This window comes from Notolepis coatsorum, assembly GCF_963971535.1.
Source record: "Notolepis coatsorum genome assembly, contig: SCAFFOLD_343, whole genome shotgun sequence".
NCBI lineage: Eukaryota > Metazoa > Chordata > Actinopteri > Aulopiformes > Paralepididae > Notolepis > Notolepis coatsorum.
Window position 1 is genome coordinate 33,759 of NW_028170843.1, and position 25,234 is coordinate 58,992.

Genomic DNA, 25,234 nt, shown 5'->3' on the forward strand with positions numbered 1-25,234 from the left:
GAATGTGTCTATTCGTAGACTGCTGACCTCCCTGGCTAGGAAGTCAGCAAGGTCTAGGAGGGATTGTTCTGGGCCGTGGGGGTCACGGTGGTCTCTCTGCCGCCGAAAGCGCTCTTGACGGGCTGGGGGGAGCTTCTCCAGTATCCGCTCCACGTTGGAGTTGGCGTATAGTTCATATCTCCCCTTCTCCTTCTGTGACCCGAGCATCCCTACCAGGGATTGTACCTTTATAGATAGGTCATCCAGGGCTCTATTGTCTTTAGCTGGGGGGAGGCGTTCAATCTCCCGTATTTCTTGAATTACATAGTCCCATGTACATCCATAACGCGCGTCGAGGGCCACCAGGGCATCAGAGTAGGGGGTTCTTGAGTTAGAATATGCCAGCGCTATGTTGTGCGCTCTGGGTACTTTAAGGTGCTTGAGGAGGATGGCATATTTGTAGGACTCGTCCTGTACTTCGGACATAATAGTCTCTAAACACATGCGTAGTTCAGTATACTGTGCTCTGTCCTCACGCGTAAAGTCTGGGAATGTGGGTGTCCCAATGTAAGATGCCATGGATGGCTGTGACACCGATGCGCGTAGGGGGAGAGGCCTCCTTGGCGAGTCTCCCCGTACGTGGGGTCGTGGGTTAGTGCTGGGTGGGAACCAGAGGCCGGGCCCCCAGGTACTGCTCCTCGGTGCTGACTGTTGATTAAACTCACCCCTGGGTTGGGCCGGGGGTTCATAACGCAGCGTCTCTGGGCTGAGGTCGGGGCTGTACTGTGCCTCCTGGTCCGAAATAGGTTCGTGCTGGTGGGCTTGTTGTCCTCCCTCGTCCTCCGCTAGGCCTTGAAGTATCTTAGTTAGTTTCTCGGCGACGTAGGCGGGATCTTCCCGTTGGCTGGGTCCCGTATAGATTGGTCGGGGAGGGGAAGGTGCCCTCGACCCGTGTCGTGATGATCTCCGGCAGCTCCGGGTGGAGGAGTGGGGGGTCGCCCTCTGGAGCACTTGCTCTATCATCTGCGCCTGCAGACGGTCTCTTTCCGCCTCGCGTTGTGCATTGGCGCGGTCTCGCTGGATGTTTTCTTCAACCTGGAGGCGCCTCTCTTCCAGTCTGATGGTCATCGCGGCGTCAGCCTGGAGGCGACTCTCTTCCAGTCGGAGGCGTTCGCGTTCACTCTGTAGGCGGTTACGCTCACTCTCTTGTTGCGCCTGGAGACGTTCACGCTCACCCTGGAGGCGGTCTCTTTCGGTTGAAGCTGTCAGCGTGGCGATCAGGGCTTGCGCTAGTCTCTGGTCGGCCTCGCTTGGGGATGACGCTGATGAGGGTGATCTGGAGTTGACAGGACTTGGCGTTGACCTGTTCTCTTTACGCGCTCCGAGGTCCATCTCGAGGGCGCTGCTTCTTATCTTCTCCTGCGCTCCGAGGTCCATCTCTGAGACGCGGTACTCTTCTCTTTGGTGCGCGCCAAGGTCTATCTCGGGTGCGTGCTCTTTATCCTCTTGCGCTCCGAGGTCCATCTCGGTGGCGCTGTCTTTATCCTCCGGCGCTCCGAGGTCCATCTCGGTGGCGTTATGGTCTTTGGGCATAGTCACGTCATGTCCCGCTTGTCCCCCCCGTGAGCTAAGTCAGTTTCGTTTGAACCCGCTGGGGTCTCTACTAGAGGGGCCGACAAGTCGATAGGGTTGGGCATGCTTAAACTATTAGTTTTATCCATGCTTAACGTCTTTTTAGATAAGCTAGGAGGTAAAACGACAGCGTAGTCCTCCAATTGTGGAGGGGGCTGACGTTGGCGCCTAGGGCGCGCTAGTTTGGGAGAGCCGTTTGGAGAGTGTCCGCCGCTGGCCATATTACTATTAATATGATTAGAATTACTGATACCCTCCGGCTCGAAGGACCAATTGTAACTGAGGGGTTACAAAACCCTGACTGTATTAAAGATTGTGATAGATTAAACCACTACTACATATTATTATTATTATTACTTGCCAGACAGTACAGTTAATTATGGCAGACACTCAGAATAGACGGCACGGTGACAAGGAGATATCATTTACAGTATTTATTATTATGCAGAAGATACAACTGTCAATTACTGGGTCGCTCTTTTATGGCGAATGATATTAGAAAGTCAGAGAGTAGCAAAGTCAGTGGGAATGAATAATTCCTAGGCTAGGTATACTAGACCAGACGCTGCCTGGCGTGGGATGGCAATATAGGGGGGCAAAACGAGGGTACAGCTGGAGACTGGTGATATCCTCCCAGAGTTGTAAGCTCCAGAGGAAGGAAGAATGTACGGATACTCAGGCTGTTCACTTGAAGAAAAGGGGTTCTCATACGGATCCGGTCTTTATAATCCAAGTGCTCGGCAGCAAGGTAATAGCTGTAATCCAATGCCCGATAGCAATGATGATAGCCAGCCAGCTTCGTCCACGAAGCTAGCCCGATGTAGAATCCTCAGGGTAGTTAAATCCAAACGACGAGGGTATTAACGATGCTCTTCTCCACGGTACTACGTTTCCACAAGCACTATAATCCAACCAATAATGGTTCTACAATATCGCCGCGGTAGGTTCCAATGCGCACATGTCCAATAATTCTGCTACTAGGCCCACCTCGTGTGCTGGCACTAATTACTTTAAGTCCACACACACTTGCTAAGGTTCACGCTAGTTACTAAACGAACGAACTGCTTGTTAATGCTGCACACCGAACGAACTGCTGTAATACGATTCACACTAAATGACGACTCTTTACTTCACATTAAGTTAGGTCGAACTTGACTCTGCTATACGCTAGGTTCAACTACTGCTGTTGCATTACTCCGGACGAACTTCACGTTACTGGGTATTAGGTTGAACTTCACCGTTGTACTGACGAACGAACCAACCACTGTTTGCTTGCTAGACGAACTGCTACTGTTCGCGCCTTCCACGATATATATACTTAGAGGGCTTTCTAGTGCGCAGCCGAAGCTCTTGTCTGGGATCAATGCGCTGGCCCCGCCCCAGGCATGTCCCAACAAGTCCAGACTCGTCTTTGAACTTGTCTCAGGGGCGCGATTCTAGGCGCCGCCGACGTCAAGGGCATTATCCAATGAGGAAAGCGAATAATGCTATGATTCAAACGGAGGCTTAAAGGGATATAGCTTATATATATAAATAATATACAAGTTATATAAAACAATAAAACGTAGATTCTCAATGTTAATCTGGCCCTTCAGAACACTGTACTTAGTTTTAAAGTGGTCAGACAGTTCCCTCTGTGTGTAATACAGACAGTCTTCACACATTCATAAATAACACTTACAGAAAAGCTTATTGTGCACTGTAATACGTTTTGTTCAATGGGGGATTTTTTTTATGTACCGAATACCGTGAAACCGTGGTATTTTTGCCCAAGGTTATCGTACCCTCAAAATGTCATACCGGCACATGCCTAGTTACACTATAGGCTACACTACTAGGTCTACACTGTACTATAGTTCAAGGCTACTTTCACTGTTTTACTGCATTACAGTACTGTTATATTGTAATTTTTTTTATCAATACAAAAAATATATTACATATATATTGTTGGTGCTCCTTACATTTAGGTGGGTGCTCCTAAATTTTTGCTGGTGCTCCCAATTTTTTTTTATCTACTTTTTCTGCCATTTTCAATTTTTCTCCCATCCCAATTTCGTAGCGTCCAATTCTACCCTCCCCTGTCTCGAACGCTGTTTCATGCCTCCCACAAGCCGGCTGTAATGTGGACGAAGCCATACATTGCACGAGTCCCCTCCGGTACTCGAGGTAGCAGCCGTCGCATCTTTTCACCTGCACTGCGTGATCTTTCAGCGTCGGGGGTCTGCGCTTTGGAGGGACGCCGCCCCCGTCGCTTCCTGATTCTACTGCGCAGGCGCACCAACCAACCTGTAGGAGTCGCTGTCCACAATGTCTGATCCCCACCCATCAGCTTCCCACACCCCAATAGTGTAACGACCAGCAAAGCTGAATGCAATGCGGAGAGCTGGGCTCGAGCCGTGCTCCCAACTTTTTGAAGTTGGGAGCACCAGTGCTACCAAGTAAAAATGTTAATTTCGAGCCCTGCATAATTTGAACTATACACAATACATAATTTGAACTATAGACAATATATAATTTGAACTATACACAATACTGAATTTGAACTATACACAATACTGAATTTGAACTATACACAATACTGAATTTGAACTATAGACAATACTGAATTTGAACTATACACAATACTGAAAGGTTACAGTATGTAGATTTGTTTATTTGTATGACAAAGTCAGTCAACCCTTGCAATCAGTTTCATTTAATGAATTGAAAACAGCATTGATATTACGTAAAAGCAAACTGGCAATAGAAAAGATGTTCAAAATGATCTAGTTCCCTTAAAACGCTAACGCTATTAAATAAAAATATATAGTGGAGGTTAAAATAAGAATATGACTTGGCCTGAAAAAAGTTCAGTCAGGAGATTTCTTTTTGCTTTAATCCCTGCTCTACAAGACGCCGGAAGTGGTCACATTTACACCCTTCCAAGATCGAATTTCATACGTGGAAAACATCCAAAGGGACCTCAGGGCGCTGAAGAGCGAGACGCTCAGCCAGTATTCATATAACTAGGGTTATAGGATAAGGATAACCTTCGTTATATTATCATACTGGCCTACTGAGATCAAAAGGGGCAGAGCGGACGTGTGGCCACATCAAATGCACCCCCTGAGGGCCCGTAAGCCCCCGCCAGGGAGGAGGGGAGTCCCGTCCACCCGCCCGTCCTAACGAAGGGGGGGAGGCAGTCAACTACAACCAATGTGCGAAAAAGGAAACCAGTCACCCAATAACGCACAGTGCACTCGGGACCACGTGTGACACAGCACTCTGCGGTCCACACCCACACACACCTGCTAGCCCACCTGATGGCGGGACGCAGGAGAGGTCCCGGACCTCAGGACTGCCTGGGAGACAGAACCCCCAGTCATGTCCATGAGGTAAAACCTAACGAAAGGCCCCGGGGAGGACCAGGAGGCCGCAGCGCAGATGTCCTCCACCGAGGCCCCCCCCAACAGGGCAGCGGAGGCCGCCACACCACAAGTGGAGTGTGCCCTGACGCCCCTGGGGGGAACCTCTCCAGCCAACGTGTAGCAAAGGGCAATGCCCTCGCACAACCAGTGTGACAGGCGTTGCTTGGACAGCGCCTTACCCGCGCGAGAGCCACCGTAACAAACAAACAGTTGATAGCCCTGAGATCCTGCATGCGACTAAGGTAAACCCCCAGTGCACAGACAGGACACGACAGGTGAAGGCTCGCCTCCAACTCACTAACGTGAGGAGGAGGGTGAAAAGCCTGAATCACAATATCCCTGGAGCGAAAAGAGCTCAGAATATTCTTTGGCACAAAGACTGGATTAGGCCTCAGAGTCGCCCCGCTATCGGCCTGAATAGACAGGCACTCAGACCGCACAGAGAGAGCACACAGCTCACCCACGCGTTTAGCGTAGGTGATGGCCAAAAGGAACGCGGTCTTAAAGACAGTCGATCCAACGGCGCCTGCTCAAGAGGCTCAAACGGGGCCTCCGACAACCGTCCTAGGACCAGTTGGAGGTCCCAACTCGAAGACAGAGAACGTTCCACAGGCTTGAGATGCCGTGCGCCAAGCAGGAAACGTTTCACTAGAGGGTGGCTGAACAGCATTCTGCCCTCAAAGCCCAGATGACAAGAAGATATAGCTGCAGCGTATACCTTCACTGTTGAGGCCGACAGCCTATTCAGGATAGACTGGAGGAAGGAAAGAACCGAGTCCAGGGGGCATGACACCGGGTCCAGGCTCCCAACCTCACACCACTCTTGAAACATACGCCACTTCCCTGCGTAAACCGCGGTAGTGGACGGAGCGTGCACGTTCTGGATGGTGTTAACCACCGTAGGGTTAAGACCCATCCCCTCCAGATTCACCCTTTCAGCAGCCAAGCTATTAGAGGCTTCCCCAGAACAGGAGGCAGAAACAGAGTTCTGCATGCCTGAGATAGGGCCCGCGGTGACCACGGATGCCATCATACCGAGCAGGCGCATCACGGACAGCGCCGTAACCGTCCTGCCAGGACGGAACCTCCTGAGCGCGCAGAGAATATCCTCTCGCCGCCACTCTGAGAGGGTTGCCCTCATAGACCTTGAGCTTAGAACCAAGCCCAAGTACTCCACCTGTTGACTGGGAAGAGGAGTACTCTTCTTCCAGTTCACAGCAAAACCCAGACTGGTGAGGAATTCGACCACCTGCCTGGTATGAGACCTGGCGACCTCCTCTGACCGGCTGAGGACCAGAATGTCGTCGAGGTAGAATACAATTCATATCCCATGACGCCGCAGAGGTCCCAGCACGGTCCCCACGCACTTGGTGAATGTGCGAGGAGCCAGAGAGTAGCCGAACGGCAGCCTCTGTTATTCGTACTCTACGCCCTGAAAGAGGAAACGCAGGAATTTCCTGTGAGGGGGGAAGATCGGGACGTGAAAATACGCATCCTTCAGGTCTATGGAGGTGAACCAGTCTCCCACTCTGACAGGGCTTAACAGGTGTTTGACGGTCAACATTCTGAACCTCCTCATCACAATCAGCCGATTGAACGCAGACAGGTCCAGTATGGGTCTGACACCTCCCGATTTCTTGGGCACCAGAAAATACCGGGAGTAAACGCCATTCATCGCATCCTCCCTTGGGACCACTACGACGGCCTGCTTCGCCACCAGAGAGTGAATCTCCTCGGCCAGGGCTGTCACTGCCGTGGACCTTGACAACAGAGTCTGTACCAAACCCAAAAACGGAGGGTGGGGGTGTGTAAACTGCAACACAAGCCCACCCTCAGCGTTCTCTCCATCCACGCCGACATATGGCACTTCCGTAACCATACGTGGTGATAATCCCAAAGCGGCCTGCAGCCAACTGGCGCTCGTCTGCCAGGAACCGTAGATAGGTGGCCTGGTCCCTCCCGCTGTGCGTTGTCAACCCTGGACTCGCCAACCGCGCGAGCAGGGTGTCTCGCGGAGCCGGGATATCGCACCCTGACTCTACCAACGAGGCAATCGCACCCAAGGGAAGGGCCGGCCTGATACGGGGAGAGCGGCCATCATAGGCTCCCCCGCTGAGCATCTTCCCGGCATAGACTGCTGAGGACAGCCTGCTCTGCAGCTGGACATGCAAGGTGTGTGGTCCCCACGCTGCCCGATAGGGTGAGTCCCTACACACCGTAGCCCTGTAGTGATATTACTACCACCAAAATTACGCATGCCTGACTTCCGGCCGGGGGAGGCACTAACGTAATACCCGGCCTGGCGAGGGCGGGGCTGGGGGAACCCATGCTGCGACCTCCTGGGCCTAGGGTTCCCCCTCTGACAACATTTTTTAGATACAGGGAACCCTGCTCCGTCGACAGACACACCAGGCTCACCAAACACAGACGCAGGACGTGTGGTGTGGGAGCCGCCTGACAGCACAGCATTCTCATAGACAGACCCAGGCCTAGCTAGCAACTGGGTGTCAGCCCCTGTCTCCATGAGAAGCGAAATGTGGGGCCGCTTGCGCTTCACTGGAAGACCGCGGCCAGCAGCCAAAGGGGACAAATCAGCCCTGAGTCCTGTAGTGTAGCGGGGGGGAGTAACCGGAGAGCGTGCTAGACACAGCTAGATGGCAACGGTTTTTCAGGGCGTGCCCATCTAATATAGCCGATCCCTCGGCCGCCGAGGCTGTCGCCCTCGTGACCACCTGTTCTCTTTGTGTCCAGGTCACAGGCTGTGCCCTCACCTCTGGCTGCGCGGCATGGAGCCCAGGTCAAATACCGCCCGTGCCCCCGCGGACAGACTAAAAAGTCCCTCCGCGGAGAGGGGAGCCCTGAGGAGGGGAAGTCTCATCTCCTCCTCAAGGGGAGACTGCTCCAACCAAAGATGCCTGTGAACAAGCGTTGACAACATCCTAGCCCTCCCTGCGGTTATAGCCTGCGGCTGGGTCAAAAGCTGAATAACCTCAAAAACCTGTGCGATGTTTTTGACGTCGGCTGGCCCTAAGGCCCCACCGCCCGACACCATTGTGGACAGAAAAGCAGCCAAATGAGCAATGTTACTGGTCGCCGCTAAATTCTGGCCCACTCAGCCACCTGCCGGGCCGACTCGCCCTCCGGCGTCGGCTTCCGGGTGGGATACCGTTCAACCATGCCAGGGCAAAGGACCGATGCCACCTGCTCCTCTAAGCACGGCACACCTGTCCTGGGCCCTGTCGTCAGCCCATCCACCCGTGTAAAGGGTAAATAAGCCTCAGCTAAACCCCCAACATTAGACACCAATTGACCGTCAGCAATGAAATGGTTAAGAGGAGGGAAGAGTGGAGACAGCCCCGGTGGGGCACATGGGAACGGCGCCCCAAACACTTTAGCATTAGCATCAGCTGCGCGCGCTAGGATAATTGGAAAAACATTCAACAATGAGTCATGATGACCACGTTTATCCAAATACCCAGCCCCCCGCGCCAATACATCGCCCGGTCGTCTCACGAGACAACGAGCAGTATCGAATATGCCAGTACCAACGCCTGTCGGCGTAGGTCCTACCTGAGCACGGCATGGCTCGACTGCCAAACGCTGCGCGTAGCCCATCGGTCCGCTGCCAAGCGACGAGTAAAGCACAGAATAGGACAGACATTCCGTCTGGACGTGCCGAGAAGGTTCCGGGGGCCAGCGAACCTCTGGCGAAAGTCCAACATTGCGTAATTTCTCCCTTTTCTTCATAACAACGTTCCACCTGGTTAAAGTGCATATGAGCAGCTCCACGGATGGAAAAGATAATGGAAGGGTGTAAACGTGACCACTTCCGGCGTCTTGTAGAGGCACGCTCGGGAGTAGGCGTGGTCACGTGCAAGTGAGGTGTATGTGAAGTTTTCCACGAGCACAGTAGGTGCTGGAGAGATGATATCTCAGTAGGCAGAGCGAGACGCGATTGGCCAGTATGATAATATAACCATGGTACGGTACGTACCTCGGTTTTGAAGTCAAGGTTCGGTACGGTTTTCGGTACAGTGGGAGAAAGTTTGGCTTTCCATGTTCCACTCAGGGGTGCTGTAGTGTGCAGTACCTAATTGTACTTGTAGGGCTGTCAACGAATATTCTATATTGGAATTAATAATCGACATGTAAAAAAATAAAATTAAAAATTATTATATTAGATTGTGAAAAAAACAGCCCCCGGTGGGCGGTCGTTAGTGGTTAACATACCGTTGTATTCGTTCAGTACACTACACAGCCGTTTGGTACGGTACGGTACACACTGAAACTTGTTCGGTTTGGTACGGATACGTGTACCTTTACACCCCTAGTAGCTAGTAATATAGGCAAGGAAGATCATTTAGTGGAAGAGTGCATGATAGTAGAAGACGTAAGAAGGTTAGTGTTTTTTTTGTTTTTTTGTTTTTCCCTTTATTTTCAGATATTGATATGAAGAAGTGTGTTTTTAGTCAACGGCGAAAGATTGGTCGTGCTTCGGCTGTCCTAACTGTGGTGGGAAGTTTGTTCCACCATTTTGGAGCAATAACTGAGAATAACTGGCTTCTCCTTGATGACCCTCCCGGAGCTCGGATAGGAGTGGGTCTGAGGCGGCCAGAAGATGTAGAGCGGAGGGGTCTTGAGGGTGCCACCTCATGCCACCTCACGCCAACTCAACTGCTATCGTTGACATTGAACCTATGCAAATGATTCCAATTTTAAATCAAACATTATTTCTTAGGCTTACTAACGCTTTGATTGTTCCTGTTTTTCTTTCTGTGGAAAACCAGTTGGTAGTTCACGTTGGAGTCTCGGGTATGGCCACCACCGTCACGTTGGAAAAGTGTGGCCACAACCGTGGCTACAAGGGCCTGGACAACAGCAGCTTCTGTCCAGACTCGCAGTGTTGCATCGTAGGAGGCCCCGATTGCCTCGATTCGGTTATTGACATGGAATCCGTCTGCAAGAGAGTGAAAGCCTCAGAGCTGGGAGTCGCCGTGTCCGTTTCCAAAGACGCCGGAAGGTAACTGTCTTTTTATATTCCATAAGCGAGCAATTTGCAATTTCCGAAAGATTTGACACAATAATGAATTGATCTTTATTTATTTGCATTTTCTGTGGACCTGTCTCTAGAGCTGCCGCGATTACCGCATTACCGCGGTATCGCTGTTACATCACGGCCACCGCAGAGTAGGCTGAATACCGCGTCACTGCTGTTTTTTATAATAATAATAATAAATTACCCTCCTCTCGTTGGGCTTGCGGCTCTGCAGATATACCCTACTCCTCTATCGAGGTTCCAAGCGACCCTATTGGGTACCAGAAAAGTCACGTGAAACATTGCAGACCACTGATTGGTCAGAAGAGAGACGCGTCACACGTTGTAGCGTCATGCAGTGTGTTACCACCAATCGGCAAGCGCGTATTAGGTTTTTACGTCCTGAATGTCAGCTCATCACAACACGGCTAATAACGTTAGCTTTAACTCTCCGCCGGAGTGGACTACCATCGCTCCTCAGGAGTACTAAACGAGACATAATGATTTTACTGTCTGCAACGAATGTTATAATAAAAGCCCTTCGTTCTATACACTTGTCTGATTGAAAACTTTATTAACAGACCGCAGAATGGGACAACTCAGCACGCTCTGAGCAAAGAAAGGAACTGAGATATGAATAGAGTATTGCTTGCCTTGCTATGGTCCGGTAAATACGCTGATGTTATTGAACGTATAACTATATAATGTTAATGCCACAAAACGAATGCCTTTATTATAAAGTAGTAACTTTATAGTAATAATAATAAGAAAGGGTCGGGGGGGTTAGGGGTAACCACCCCTGCCCGCGACACCGAGTGAACTGCGCACGACCAGAGGGGAAACTTCGAATCCGTGTTTCACTTTCAATAACTAATGCGTGCTTGCCGAATCCCAAACAATATTCATGCTGCAAAGTCATCCTCTAAAGATAGACATTTAGACTAGAGGCAGGCTATATGCTATAAAGAGTAGACTACTACTAAAAAAAAAAATGCATTCAAACTTTTTTTTTTTTTTTTTTTTTTTGCGTGCGGTAATAACCGCGGCGGTAGGAAATATTTTGCAAATTTGTGCGGTAAGGAAAACATCAATACCGCGGCAGCTCTACCTGTGTCTTTAATCTATTTAAGCTAGGACCCTATCTATTTGATCCAATGCTGTCTGTTGTGAAGGGCCAGATTAAACCGAATATATATATTTATTTATATATATATATTTAATTGTATTTGTATATTCTCTAATATTCCCTGATATCCCTTGTATATTCCTTGTACAATATGCATTGAATATCCATTCTAGCCTACTGAACATCCCATAATAGTCTCCATTCTACTATTGGTCGAGACCTTGGTGCCAGGCTGCCATACCCCCCAGACCCAGTTCAAACGTACGGCTCAACATGTACGAACAAGTCCTAGTTCCTCGTAGGAATCTGGCTACCGCACCACTAACGGTACTATTTGTTCATAGTGCGTATATATACTGCGCTACTAAAGTAGGACTTCCTTTTTTAGTCCAGTTTCTTACCCTCCAATAGAGTGACAGACGTAAAGCCTCCCCGCGACGCCACGTGTGGGAGTAAGGCCAAGTTCGGCCTACCATCGGTATTGAGACATCGTGTATATTAATATTTGAATAGTCATATTTGGCACTATATCGTCGAGTTGGACGTAGTCTATTAAGCTAATAATAGTCTATTCATATGTAGTGCTTCGTGCGGTGAGAATACTATCGTAGTCAGTACCCCATCGTTTCGGGCAGAGAACTGGCTGCTTATCCAGGGTGGCCGACCCCATGTGAGGCTGCACCCGAGGAGCCCCAGAGCCGACGAGCGAGTGGACCTGTATACCGGATTATTCTACCGACGACAGCCCGCCTTCCCAGGCACGGATTATGCTTTGTGTACAGTGATTATTCCATGGATAAAGACCCCCGACACTGCCGTGTGTTGGAACCCCCCCCCCTGGAGAGGACGCAAGGTGAGGAGGCGCTCTGCAAGACGAGGTCGCTTCACGTCTCTCCTCCGTGGACCGGAGAGAGCCGGCCCACAGAGAGTCCAGCTGCTTTCATCTGTGGTCCAAGGATCGCTGGCGCATTGAACTGCACTACTGTGGGTTCACCCAGGATACCCTTAGCCGGACGAGGCAGCCAGACTCTACCCCCCCCCCCCCTCCTACTCCTGTTGTCTTACAAGCGACCGGATTAACCCCCCTAGTGTATCCAGTCTTATAATCATTAAAGTATCATTGCTGTTATTCCTTAACTATTCCAGGTCGTATATTTACCACCTGCGCCATCAGAGATTGGACATTCTCTATTGATATACCGACGAATACTCTTTGCCATAAAAGTGCATACTATTTCAATTCATAAATGTAATTAAGTGATTAAGTGCTTGCTCTACACACCATTGCTGTGTAGGAATAAATACATACTTCGACTTCGTACATTTGTGTTGGATCCGTTTCATCTACGTGAGAGTGTTTATCATAATATATTTATGCCGAGTACTGGGTGGCCGAATATAAAGTACAAAGGTAGTGGTAGTAAGTATCATATCTAGTAATACAGTCAGGGAATTGTACCCCTCAGTTACAATTGGTCCTTCGAGCCGGAGGGTAATTAGTGTAATATTAATATAGTGTTATTAATATTGAAATGGCCTATGATGAACACTCCACGAAACGATCCTCCTAACCAACGCCCGCAGCGCGAACGACGGCTCCCTCAGTACTTAGAGGCTTACGCTGTCAGTCAACAACCTAGTCTTCTACTAACAGTAAACGCGGTAAAACTAGAAAGTAAAAGTATGTCTAACCCCAACGCCCAGACTACCCCGACCATAGAGGCCCCTACGGGTTCTAATGTAACTGACCAAGCTCACAGTGGGGACCAGTGGGAACCAGACATGACCTCACACCCCGCCAGTACTGAAGAAGTAGTCCCCGATGAGTCCCGGGAGGAATACAACGCTACCGAGAGAGAACTCGGCACGGAAGAAGACGGGGAGAGCACCGTGGAGATAGAGCTCCAAGGCTCCGCAAGGAGTACCCCGAGGGAAGGCTCCCCTATACAACCGCCTTCTCCCAGCGAGGCAGAGAGGACCCTACAGCAGGCCTTCCTCATCAGCCTGAACGCCGCTGCTGAACGCGACCGACTGCAGATCCAGCAGCGGAGCGAAGAAGAGCATATACGTCTAGAAATAAGACGCATTCACAGGGAAGAGAATGTGGCCCGAGACCGAGCAGACAGCCAGCGAGCAGCTGCTGGTGCTCTACGGGACGCAGAGCGCGACAGACAGCAAGCGCAACTAATAGAACAGCTGATCAGACGGACAACACCCTCTCCCTCCGCCAGAGGCTCCAGGAACTCGTCTAGACACACCTCCAGGGCGGCATCCCCTAGCCGAGTAAACAACCCTGAACTTGACCAACAGACGAGGTCTATACCCCCCACAGACCACCTCCCCCCACCGGTCCAAGCGAGACCTAGCAACCAGGAAGGAGCAGCATATCCTGTGGAGAGGCTAAATCAGAGACTACAAGCACTGGATGACCTAACTGAAGACGAAGAGGAAGAGGAGGAGAACCACGCCCGACGACAGCACAGTACTCTACCGGACCAGGAGGTCCGGTACAGCCCAGGCTATACTCCCGCGGAGCTGCGCTACAGACCCCCGACTCTATACCCGGGTGAGCACGACGCACGACCCGCACCGAGGAACAGCACCTGGACAAGCGGGCCATGGTACACTGCCGGTACCAGCCCATACCAAGGAGCGGGAGGAGACTCGCCTAGGAGGCCTCTCCCCCAACGCTCGCCGATGTATCCACAGTCAGCGTCATACATTGGCACGCCTATGGTATCCGACTTCACCCAAGAGAACCGGGCCCAGTATACAGAACTCTGCATGTGTCTGGAGACCATGTTGGTGGATGTATTGGATGAACGCCATAAATACGCCATCCTACTGAAGCACTTAAAGGTACCCCGCGCACATAATATAGCGCTCGCCTATGCGACTTCCACCACCCCATACACAGCAGCGCTGGTAGCATTGGACCAGAGGTATGGGCGCATATGGGATTACGTGATCCAGGAGATCCGACACATCGACCGCTTACCCCCAGCAATAGACAATCGAGCACTGGACGACCTGTCCATCAGAGTGCAGTCCCTGGTAGGGATGTTGGGAGCGCAGAGAGAGAAGGGGAGGCATGAACTTTACGCCAACTCAAATGTGGAAAGGATCTTGGAGAAGCTGCCGCCCGCTCGACAGGAGCGTTTTAGGCGGCAGAGAGACCACCGAGACCCGAATGGCCCCGAACCGAACCTCCTCGATCTAGCAGACTTCCTGGCGAGAGAAGTCAGCAGCCTACGGCTAGATACATTCGGACGGAGCACCCCTGGCTCCAGAGAAGGAACCAGACGACTAAATGATGGAAGAAGATCGGTGACTGTGATGCACCAATCGGAGTCAGTACCGAGCAGCAGGAGCCACAGTACCCCCTCCAGAACGGAGAAGTGGAAGATAGTGTGCCCCTACTGTGAGAAAGAACACTGGCTAGCGCAATGTGACTCCTTCCCCAAGCTGAACGCGGAGGAAGCAAGTCAATGGATAAAGTCCAACAAGCGCTGTTTTCGCTGTGCGCGCTCACACATGGCAGCCGAATGCCGCTTAAAGAAAAGGTGCACCAAGTGCGATGGAGCCCATCTGGACATACTTCACGACAGTAACAGACGGCGCCCTTCACCCGCACCATCCAGCAGCAAAGCGAGCGTCATGTACATCGATCCCGCCAGCAGCAGTGGAGCCCGAGTACTCCTAAAAGTAGTGCGTGTGACACTAAGCTACCAGAATAAAGTCCTGGACACTTACGCCGTCCTCGATGACGGGTCAGAGAAGACCCTTCTGCTCGCCTCCGCTGCGGCCCAGCTAGGGCTGCGGGGAAGCGAAACCCAAATGACAATTCGGACAATAAGACGAGATTTGAAGACGATAAAGGGCGAGAATGTCTCATTCTCTATCGCAGCAAGCGGCCAGCCTGAGCGACGGTACCAGATTACAGACGCTTTCACCAGCCAAGAAATAGGACTGTCGCGGTACACATACCCCGTCGCCAAGCTGATGGAGAAATATGCACATCTGCGCAAGTTACCGATCCCGCTCATAGACAATGCTATGCCGACCCTGTTGATAGGCTCCGACCATGCAGACCTCATTGTCCCGATAGACCGGGTTCATACCGGACCCCGAGGCTGTCCTGCAGCAGTCGAGACCCGTTTGGGATGGACTCTCCAAGGCCCGCTCGCCAAATCTCTCAACCGAAGTACAGCCACTAGATGTCTCCACTCCCGAGTCACAGAGGGAGAAACCGCACTCCTGCAACACGTAGAGCGGCTATGGACCTTGGAACAAATGCCCTTTAAGAACGGAAAGAAAGACATTCGCTCTAAAGATGACATTTACGCCATTCACCTCCTCGAGACAGGGACCAAGAGAGTCCCAGTCAACGGCGTGTTGAGATACGCCACGCCACTCCTGCGGCGAGAAGGAATGCCTACTTTCCACGCCAAGACAGACGCCACAGAACGGTACCTGCTGAACACGGAGCGGCGCTTAGCCAAGAACCCCGCCCAGGAGAGTGTGTACCGCGCTGAGATTGAGAAGCTCATCACAGCGGGACACGTCACAAAGATGGACATTAAAGAGGCTGACCAGACCACTGAATCGTGGTACGTGCCTCAACACAAGGTCCATCACAACGGTAAAGACCGCATAGTATTTAACTGCAGCTACCAGATCGGATCCCAAAATCTGAATAAAGAGTTACTGCCCGGTCCCACACTCGGCCCCTCCCTACTCGGCGTTCTACTCCGCTTCCGCCAGGAAAAGGTGGCCATCAGCGGGGACATTAAAGGAATGTTCCTGCAGGTGAGATTAGTAGAGGAGGACAAGCCCCTGTTACGGTTCCTATGGAGAGAGAAGCCAGGAGATGAGCACCCAGCCATCTACCAATGGGAAGTCCTCCCCTTCGGAACGACGTGCAGCCCCTGCTGTGCTACATTTGCACTACAGAAACATGTAGCAGAGGACCCAGCAGCGGACGAAGAGGTCCGACACAGCGTAAAGAACAGCTTCTACGTAGACAACTGTCTACAAAGCCTTTCAACCCAGGAAGAAGCCGAGGCTCTCCTGATTAAACTCCGCGCCTCATTGATCAAAGGCGGCTTTGATCTCAGGCAGTGGGCCAGCAGCGATCCGCAAGTACTGCGCAGCCTCTCCTCCGAGGACAAGGCAGCCAGCAGCGAGACCTGGATGGCTACAATCCCGGGAGAAGCCCAGGAGATGACCCTGGGATTGGTGTGGCGATTCAAAACAGATTCGCTTCACTACAGACACAAGCCCCTGACTACGGAGCAGGGAAGGCCGGCGGCGGCGCCGACCACCAGACGGAGTGTGTACACAACACTCGCCCGACAATATGACCCGCTAGGATGTATTCTACCGTACACCACCAGGGCAAAAATGATTGTACGAGCATTGTGGGACAAGGACCAGGGCTGGGACGACCCCATTCCCGCACACCTTGCATCCACCTGGAGAGAGTGGGAGATGGAGCTCCACTCACTCCCCGGCGTTAATATGCGCCGAAGCTACTTCCCACCCACGGTGAGGCCAGAGACATGTAAAATGGACTTACACGTCTTCAGTGACGCCTCAGAGGTCGCATACGGATCAGTAGCCTACTTGCGGGCCCAAGAAGAGGGGGGAGAGATCTACACAGCATTTGTCCTCGCCCGCTCGAGAATAGCCCCACGCAAGCAACAATCTATCCCACGCCTAGAGCTCTGCGCAGCCCTAGCCGGAGCGCACCTAGCCACGCTCATCCAACGTGAGCTCACCATACCGGTGTCTAGAACAATCCTGTGGTCAGATTCCACGACAGTACTCGCCTGGATCAAATCGGACTCATGCAAGTACAAAGTCTTCGTGGGAGTCAGAGTCACCGAGATTCAAGACTTAACCGAAGAGTTAACCGGAGAAACAGAGTGGCGCTACGTTGATACAAAACAGAACCCAGCTGACGTCATCACCCGGGGAATGCCCCTAGATGACCTCACCCGTCGCAATGTCTACAGTGACGGCCCAGCATTCCTAAAGCTCCCGGAAGGAGAGTGGCCCACGCCTATCCCGAGGGAAGCCAGTCAGGAGGAGGCTGAGAATAAGAAGCCTGTGTTCTGTGGATTGAGCACTGTTATCTCCGCAGACCCCAACATAGATGATTGCACTACCATAGAGAGTGCACAACAAAGGACATTCCTACTGCACTACCTACCGTCTCTACAGACCCGCCAGAAGTGGGTAAAGGAGAGAGACAATTTGACAGAAGGAACAGTCGTCATGATTATTGATCAATCACTGCCCAGAGCTATGTGGCCGGCCGGCCGCGTAAGCAAAGTGATCACCGGTGCCGACGGCAAGGTCCGAGCAGCTGAAGTGCTTGTCCAGGGTCGCACTTACACCCGTCCCGTGGCGAGGCTCATAGAACTGCCCCGACTCCCAGACACAATCGATGATGACCATGACCCTATAACCCTATGACTTTGTGAAGTTGACTGACCCCTACATGATGATGATGGCGCCGCCCCGTTCGGCTGCCTCTCTGTTAGCTCCGTCGAGACTGTGTTTACTTTTGTTAATATTTATAGTTTTTAGAGTTTTGTGCGTACCAACTGTTGGTGCATTTAATGTATATGACCGTCAGTCACTCATAGACATTGGATTACGGGAAACTTACCAACTGGATTACTCGCTGGATCAACTTTCCGAACCACATCAATGGCCGGAAGAAATCCTCCGGAGACTAGGACCAGATCCTTTGTTCCTAGACCCCAGGAAAAGACGTCGAGGAAAAAGGGCTGGGATCCGAAACAGGCTGAGATCCAGACGACACCGTACACCACTTCCCAGTATATTGCTAGCCAATGTACAATCAATAGACAATAAACTGGATGACATCCGAGCAAGGATTCAATATCAAAGAGACGTTAGGGACTGCAATGTCCTTTGCTTCACCGAAACATGGCTAACACCGGAGGTTCCAGATCACGCGATTCAACCAGCGGATCACTTCTTTATCCATAGGAAGGATCGGACACAATCAGAGTCCGGTAAACAACGTGGTGGAGGTATTGCCTTCATGTTTAACAAAAATTGGAGTGATCCAACGAATGTGAAGGAATTATCCAACCACTGCTCCCCAGAGCTGGAATATATAACCATCAAGTGTCGTCCTTTCTTCCTCCCGAGGGAGTTAACGGCGATCGTCCTGGTCGGAGTGTATATTCCACCGCAAGCCAACAACAACGCCGCGCTCTCCAGACTTCACGACGAGGTAAATAGTATACAAGCGACGAACGTTAACGCCGCCATTTTAGTACTGGGAGATTTCAATAGCGCCAATCTGAGAAAGGTATTGCCTGATTTCTACCAGCATGTGACTTGCAACACCAGAGGCGGTAACATCCTAGATCACTGTTACACGCAATTTAAAGGTGGCTACAAGGCTCATTCTGATAGTGGCTTTGGCAAGTCAGATCACGCATCCATTTTCCTTACACCAAAGTACAGACAAAGAATTAAAAGTACTCCCGTAGTCTCGCGAGAGGTGCAGAAATGGGATGTGACGTCAGAGGATACGATCCGGTCAGTGTTTCACAACACAGACTGGATTGTATTCCGCGACACAGATAACATTAATGCCTACACGGAGACAGTGCTGGACTATGTCTGTACTAGGGTGAAAGAAACAATCCCCACTACCAAAATGAAAGTTTACCCAAATCAAAAACCCTGGGTAGACAAATCCGTCCGTGAAGCTCTGAGAGAGCGCACCAAAGCATACAATGACGGCCTAGTGGCAGGCAACATGAATGACCACAAGGTGGCGCAACACAACGTAAGGAGGACAGTGTCAGAGGCCAAACGGCGCTACAGGGATAAAATTGAACTCCAGTTTGAACAAGCTGACTCTAGAGCTATGTGGCAGGGGCTCAAAACGATGACAGACTACAAAGGCGCCTCCCTCAAACTGAACAGTGACATCTCCTTAGCAAACGACCTCAATACCTTCTATGCGAGGTTTGATGCTGGTAATAACAACACCAGCTCACAAGCCTCGGCAATGGGGGGGGGGGGGTCGGCTGCTGATGGAGGCGCAGTGTTCAGGGTAACAGAGCATGAGGTGAGGCGGACCTTTAAAAAAGTGAATATCAGGAAGGCAGCAGGTCCGGACGGCATCCCCGGCCGCGTCCTAAAAGTCTGTGCCGACCAACTGGCCCCAGTATTCACTGACATATTTAACCTGTCCTTAGAACAGGCTGTCATCCCCACCTGCCTGAAGAAGTCCACTATTATCCCTGTACCCAAAAAATCCAAGCCTGCTTGCCTCAACGACTACCGCCCTGTAGCTCTCACCTCCATAGCCATGAAGTGCTTTGAGAAGCTAGTAAAGGGCTACATCTGCTCCTCCCTCCCCATCAACATGGACCCCCTGCAATTTGCATACCGCCCCAACAGGTCCACGGAGGACGCCATATCCCATGTGCTGCACACAGCAGCATCACACCTGGACAAGAGGCAGGGGAACTATGTGAGAATGCTATTCATCGACTACAGCTCGGCATTCAATACCATAGTCCCCTCCATACTCATAGCCAAGCTCAGGGACCTGGGCTTGGGCTATGACCTCTGCCAGTGGGTCTTGGACTTCCTGACTGGCAGACCCCAGGTGGTGAGAGCAGGCAACTGCACCTCCTCATCCATCACCCTCAACATAGGGGCCCCCCAGGGCTGTGTTCTGAGTCCCCTCCTCTACTCCCTGTACACACACGACTGTGTGGCTCAGCGGAGTAGCAATACAATCGTCAAATTTGCTGACGACACAGTGGTGGTGGGCCTGATCTCTGCCAACGACGAGAGGGCCTACCTGGAAGAGGTCAAGGTCCTGGCGGGATGGTGCCAGGAAAACAGCCTCTCCCTGAACGTCAGCAAAACAAAGGAGATGATTGTGGACTTCAGGAGGTCGGGGGTCAAGGACTACAGCCCCCTCAGCATCGACGGGGCACCGGTTGAGAGAGTCAACAGCTTCAAGTACCTCGGAGCCCACATATCCGAGGACTTGACATGGACCATACACATTAACAGTGTGGTGAAGAAGGCACGACAACGCCTCTACTTCCTCAGGCGCCTAAGGAAGTTCCAAGTCAGCCAGAAGATCCTTAAGAACTTCTACTCATGTACAATAGAGAGCATCTTGACCGGCAACATCACCTCCTGGTTTGGGAATAGCACTGCAAAAGACCAAAGCAGACTACAAAGAGTGACACGTTCAGCCGAACGCACAATTGGAGGGGGGCTCCCCACCCTCCAGAACATTTACTACAAGCGTTGCAAGGGGAAGGCTAAGAGAATTATTAAGGACTCGAGCCACCCGAACAACTGCCTCTTTGAACTGCTGCCGTCAGGCAAGCGATACAGGAGTCTCAAGGCGAGCACAGAAAGACTCAGAAGTAGCTTCTATCCCCAGGCCATCAGGCTGCTAAACGAACAATGAATGAACACTACACAACAACAACCACCAAACACACATAGCACACACATCCACACGCACACACTCACTTTAAACAAACACACTGTAGCACCCACTACACACACTTTATAGCACACACCCACTTTAAACAAACACACTGTAGCACCCACTCCCCACACTTTATATTTATGGATGAAGGATTGCACTACAACTCGTACACCTTACTGTAAATTGTACCTAAAATTGTACCTCATCCCATTTCTGCTTTGCACTAGATAGTACTGTACATTAGTACACTGCATAGTATTGTGTATTGTATATTATATGGTAACTCAGAACATTGTACATATGTCTATACCGAACAACTGTGACCTCATTTTCTTCTTCTAAATTCATGCTATATTATGTTATTATGTTATTGATACTATCTTGTCTAGCACAGTCTCTGGAGCGTAACAGTAAGAAGCATTTTGTATGAAAGTATTCTGTACTTCTGTATGACAACTATTAAAGAACTTGAACTACAGCAAACCCTTATGTGTAAATAGGCAACGCGATTAATCTGTCTCTGCTTAACTGATTAGGTCTGGGACCAATCAGGGGGTGGCTGTTGTGAAGGGCCAGATTAAACCGAATATATATATTTATTTATATATATATATTTAATTGTATTTGTATATTCTCTAATATTCCCTGATATCCCTTGTATATTCCTTGTACAATATGCATTGAATATCCATTCTAGCCTACTGAACATCCCATAATAGTCTCCATTCTACTATTGGTCGAGACCTTGGTGCCAGGCTGCCATACCCCCCAGACCCAGTTCAAACGTACCGCTCAACATGTACGAACAAGTCCTAGTTCCGCATAGGAATCTGGCTACCGCACCACTAACGGTACTATTTGTTCATAGTGCGTATATATACTGCGCTACTAAAGTAGGACTTCCTTTTTTAGTCCAGTTTCTTACCCTCCAATAGAGTGACAGACGTAAAGCCTCCCCGCGACGCCACGTGTGGGAGTAAGGCCAAGTTCGGCCTACCATCGGTATTGAGACATCGTGTATATTAATATTTGAATAGTCATATTTGGCACTATATCGTCGAGTTGGACGTAGTCTATTAAGCTAATAATAGTCTATTCATATGTAGTGCTTCATGCGGTGAGAATACTATCGTAGTCAGTACCCCATAGTTTCGGGCAGAGAACTGGCTGCTTATCCAGGGTGGCCGACCCCATGTGAGGCTGCACCCAAGGAGCCCCAGAGCCGACGAGCGAGTGGACCTGTATACCGGATTATTCTACCGACGACAGCCCGCCTTCCCAGGCACGGATTATGCTTTGTGTACAGTGATTATTCCATGGATAAAGACCCCCGACCCCCTGTGTTGGAACCCCCCCCCCTGGAGAGGACGCAAGGTGAGGAGGCGCTCTGCAAGACGAGGTCGCTTCACGTCTCTCCTCCGTGGACCGGAGAGAGCCGGCCCACAGAGAGTCCAGCTGCTTTCATCTGTGGTCCAAGGATCGCTGGCGCATTGAACTGCACTACTGTGGGTTCACCCAGGATACCCTTAGCCGGACGAGGCAGCCAGACTCTACCCCCCCCCCCCCCCTCCTACTCCTGTTGTCTTACAAGCGACCGGATTAACCCCCCTAGTGTATCCAGTCTTATAATCATTAAAGTATCATTGCTGTTATTCCTTAACTATTCCAGGTCGTATATTTACCACCTGCGCCATCAGAGATTGGACATTCTCTATTGATATACCGACGAATACTCTTTGCCATAAAAATGCATACTATTTCAATTCATAAATGTAATTAAGTGATTAAGTGCTTGCTCTACACACCATTGCTGTGTAGGAATAAATACATACTTCGACTTCGTACATTTGTGTTGGATCCGTTTCATCTACGTGAGAGTGTTTATCATAATATATTTATGCCGAGTACTGGGTGGCCGAATATAAAGTACAAAGGTAGTGGTAGTAAGTATCATATCTAGTAATACAGTCAGGGAATTGTACCCCTCAGTTACACTGTCTCCTTTAACAGATATCTCTGTGACTTCACCTACTATACCTCTCTGTACTTGAGCCACGGGCGCTCTGCATTTGTTCACGTGCCCCCTGTCGGAAAGCCTTACAGCGGGGAAGACCTGGGCCGTGCGCTGCAGGCCATCGTGCAAGAGATGCTGGAGTGTCTGGGCCAAGAAGAAGAGAAGATCCAATGCCAGCATTTGACCTCCAAATGCCAACTAAGCCTATCTGCCCCCTGACACAAGAAAGAAACTGCACTTAACCTCAAGTAGCCAAACCTTTTTATTTATTTTATTTTTACTATCTCTATTGGTGCATATTCAAAACTACCATTGGACATTTTCAGTTTTCTCATTTCATTGTTGTCTTTTTTTTCTTTTTTTAAGCTAGTCCTTCTCCTTTGTGTTGGACCTGGATCAGTTATGTATTTCTTCAAATTATGAAGAAACAATGGGATTGCAAAAAGCAAATGTTGCTCAAGTTGTAACTGAAGCTTTTGTCCCACTACTTCGGAACTTGAAACGCTGTGTTCAAGGATATTTTGTGGTCCAGTAACGTGAAATCCATGAAACACAGAAGTGAATAAAAAAAATTATAATAATAATTTCGGGAGCAGGAATACTACTATTGTAGTTCACACACGTTTATATTATCACATTGTGGCAAGTTTATACTGTTGTCATTGCAATCTAATACCCCAAATGTGTCTTCTACCGATGCACCTTATAGGGTTAGGAATAGTAATAGAAGTTACCTTTGGGGCTAACGGTTGATTGTGTTCCACATTATTTAACTTTGTCTTCTTAATTATTCCTCCCTTTGATTGTTCTCTCAGGTTGATACATACTGACAGTTTGTTCTCTCAGGTTGATACATACTGACAGTTTGTTCTCTCAGGTTGATACATACTGACAGATTGTTCTCTCAGGTTGATACATACTGACAGTTTGTTCAGCCACTTGTGATACTTTTGTTACCATTTCTTATCCAAGTTTAAAGACATAAACCTTTTTCATTATCACATAAAGACCACAGTAGGCGTCTATTAAAGGTTTATTGAGGTGTTTTGTGGGATTTCCCATTAATAATTATTAATGTCCCTGAAACATTTTACTCACATAGAAATTTGAAGTTCTATTTGCTCACATTCTCGTTATTCAAAACATAATTTGTTTCGGTTTTCCTTCAAATAGTTTTTCTTTTTTTCCATCTTCCCCAAAAGCTTAGCTTTGCTGTTTTGACTTTGATGTTGAATACGTTTCTTGAGTCTTTTCTTTATAAGAAGTTGTAATTTTGCCTTCTTTTACAAAAGGTTATTTAATCAGGGAACGGGTTGGTTCCAGCTCACATTTCCCCAGTCTGTCGATCCCAACATCCACTCCAATGAGATCTGGCCTTGGGCTGTGCAATGTTTTTTGTTTTTGTTTTACAGATCTCTGTTAGTGACATTACAGGCCTGTCGTACATTGATTCATATTAAAGCTTTATACCATTCACTTCATTGGATCAGATATACTGTAGCTGCTTATTTTATCTGAAAGTTTGATTGGATGAAGTGAACAACAAATTGATCAAGTTGGAGTTGGCCCTTCTGGAGCACTTATTGTTCTTTATTACATGGCGTTTTCACATTCGCCCAAATGCTTGCTTGTGATTGGTCAATAGCCCCCGACAGCGGTGAATTATTTTTCGATAACCACCGGTGATTATTGTTTTTCGCAGCTGGAGTAATCAAGCCCCACTGACACACACTGTTTCAGTGCAGCCAATCAGACACACCTGCCGGGCTGCCCGCGATAATAATAATCACTTTATTTGGGCTGACAGAGCCACAGAACAACTGCGATTTGTCAAATGAATTAGGTATATTGTTAGTAAGTTAGCCATGTAATAAGCGGGATAATGTATAGCTATACTCGGTCATCATCGCAAAATAATTTACCTTCACTGACGTTTAAAACACCTCGCCGAGGCGGCTCGGTATTTTAAACTCTGTGTCGGTCAATTATTTTGCGACAATGACCTCGTAGCTATACATTATCCCTTACTTAACCCCCCCCACCCCTTCCACTTTCACATAATTGTCTGTATTTTTTGACATTTTGGTTGAGCCATGCGAATGCTTACATTTTTATTTCATTTTCAGTCGCTTTAACTTATGTAGTTCATTTTTTTATTTTATTTTTTCACACGATGAAGATGAGATGCTTTGTTTGCTATTTGCTTATGCTTTGATTTTTCCTAGCCTGTCTTAACAAACTGGAGTTGGTGCATTCACAATTGCTGTGATGGTGCATTGTTACATCTCTTTTCTATACAGTGTGATGGTGCATTGTTACATCTCTTTTCTATACAGTGCCGTGGCTTTTAAACGGCGTCGCCCACTAGCGGTGTGTCCAACAAAGTAGCATCCTAAAGTTAGCTTAACAAGAGTTTGTTTTCCTCTTGAACCTTATAACATTTTCTGTTTCTTAGGCTACTTGTAACTATCTGGTTATTGTTCCTTTCTTGGTTTCATGTTCTACAAATCCATTAAGGAATTGT

At 49.5% G+C, this 25,234-nt stretch overlaps 1 protein-coding gene across 1 annotated transcript in view; it reads left to right on the top strand.

Annotated features, from left to right (window-relative positions):
• Positions 1–22,929, top strand: part of LOC311248415 (pyroglutamyl-peptidase 1-like) — a gene marked incomplete at both ends in the record, with an annotated part of 54,882 nt that extends 31,953 nt beyond the window's left edge. Inside the window, 2 exons of the mRNA XM_084339295.1 lie at positions 9,806–10,038; positions 22,707–22,929. Of these exons, the coding sequence (XP_084195421.1) occupies positions 9,806–10,038; positions 22,707–22,929 (456 nt within the window). The remainder of the gene's footprint in view (positions 1–9,805; positions 10,039–22,706) is intronic.
• Between the last annotated feature and the right edge of the window lie 2,305 nt (positions 22,930–25,234).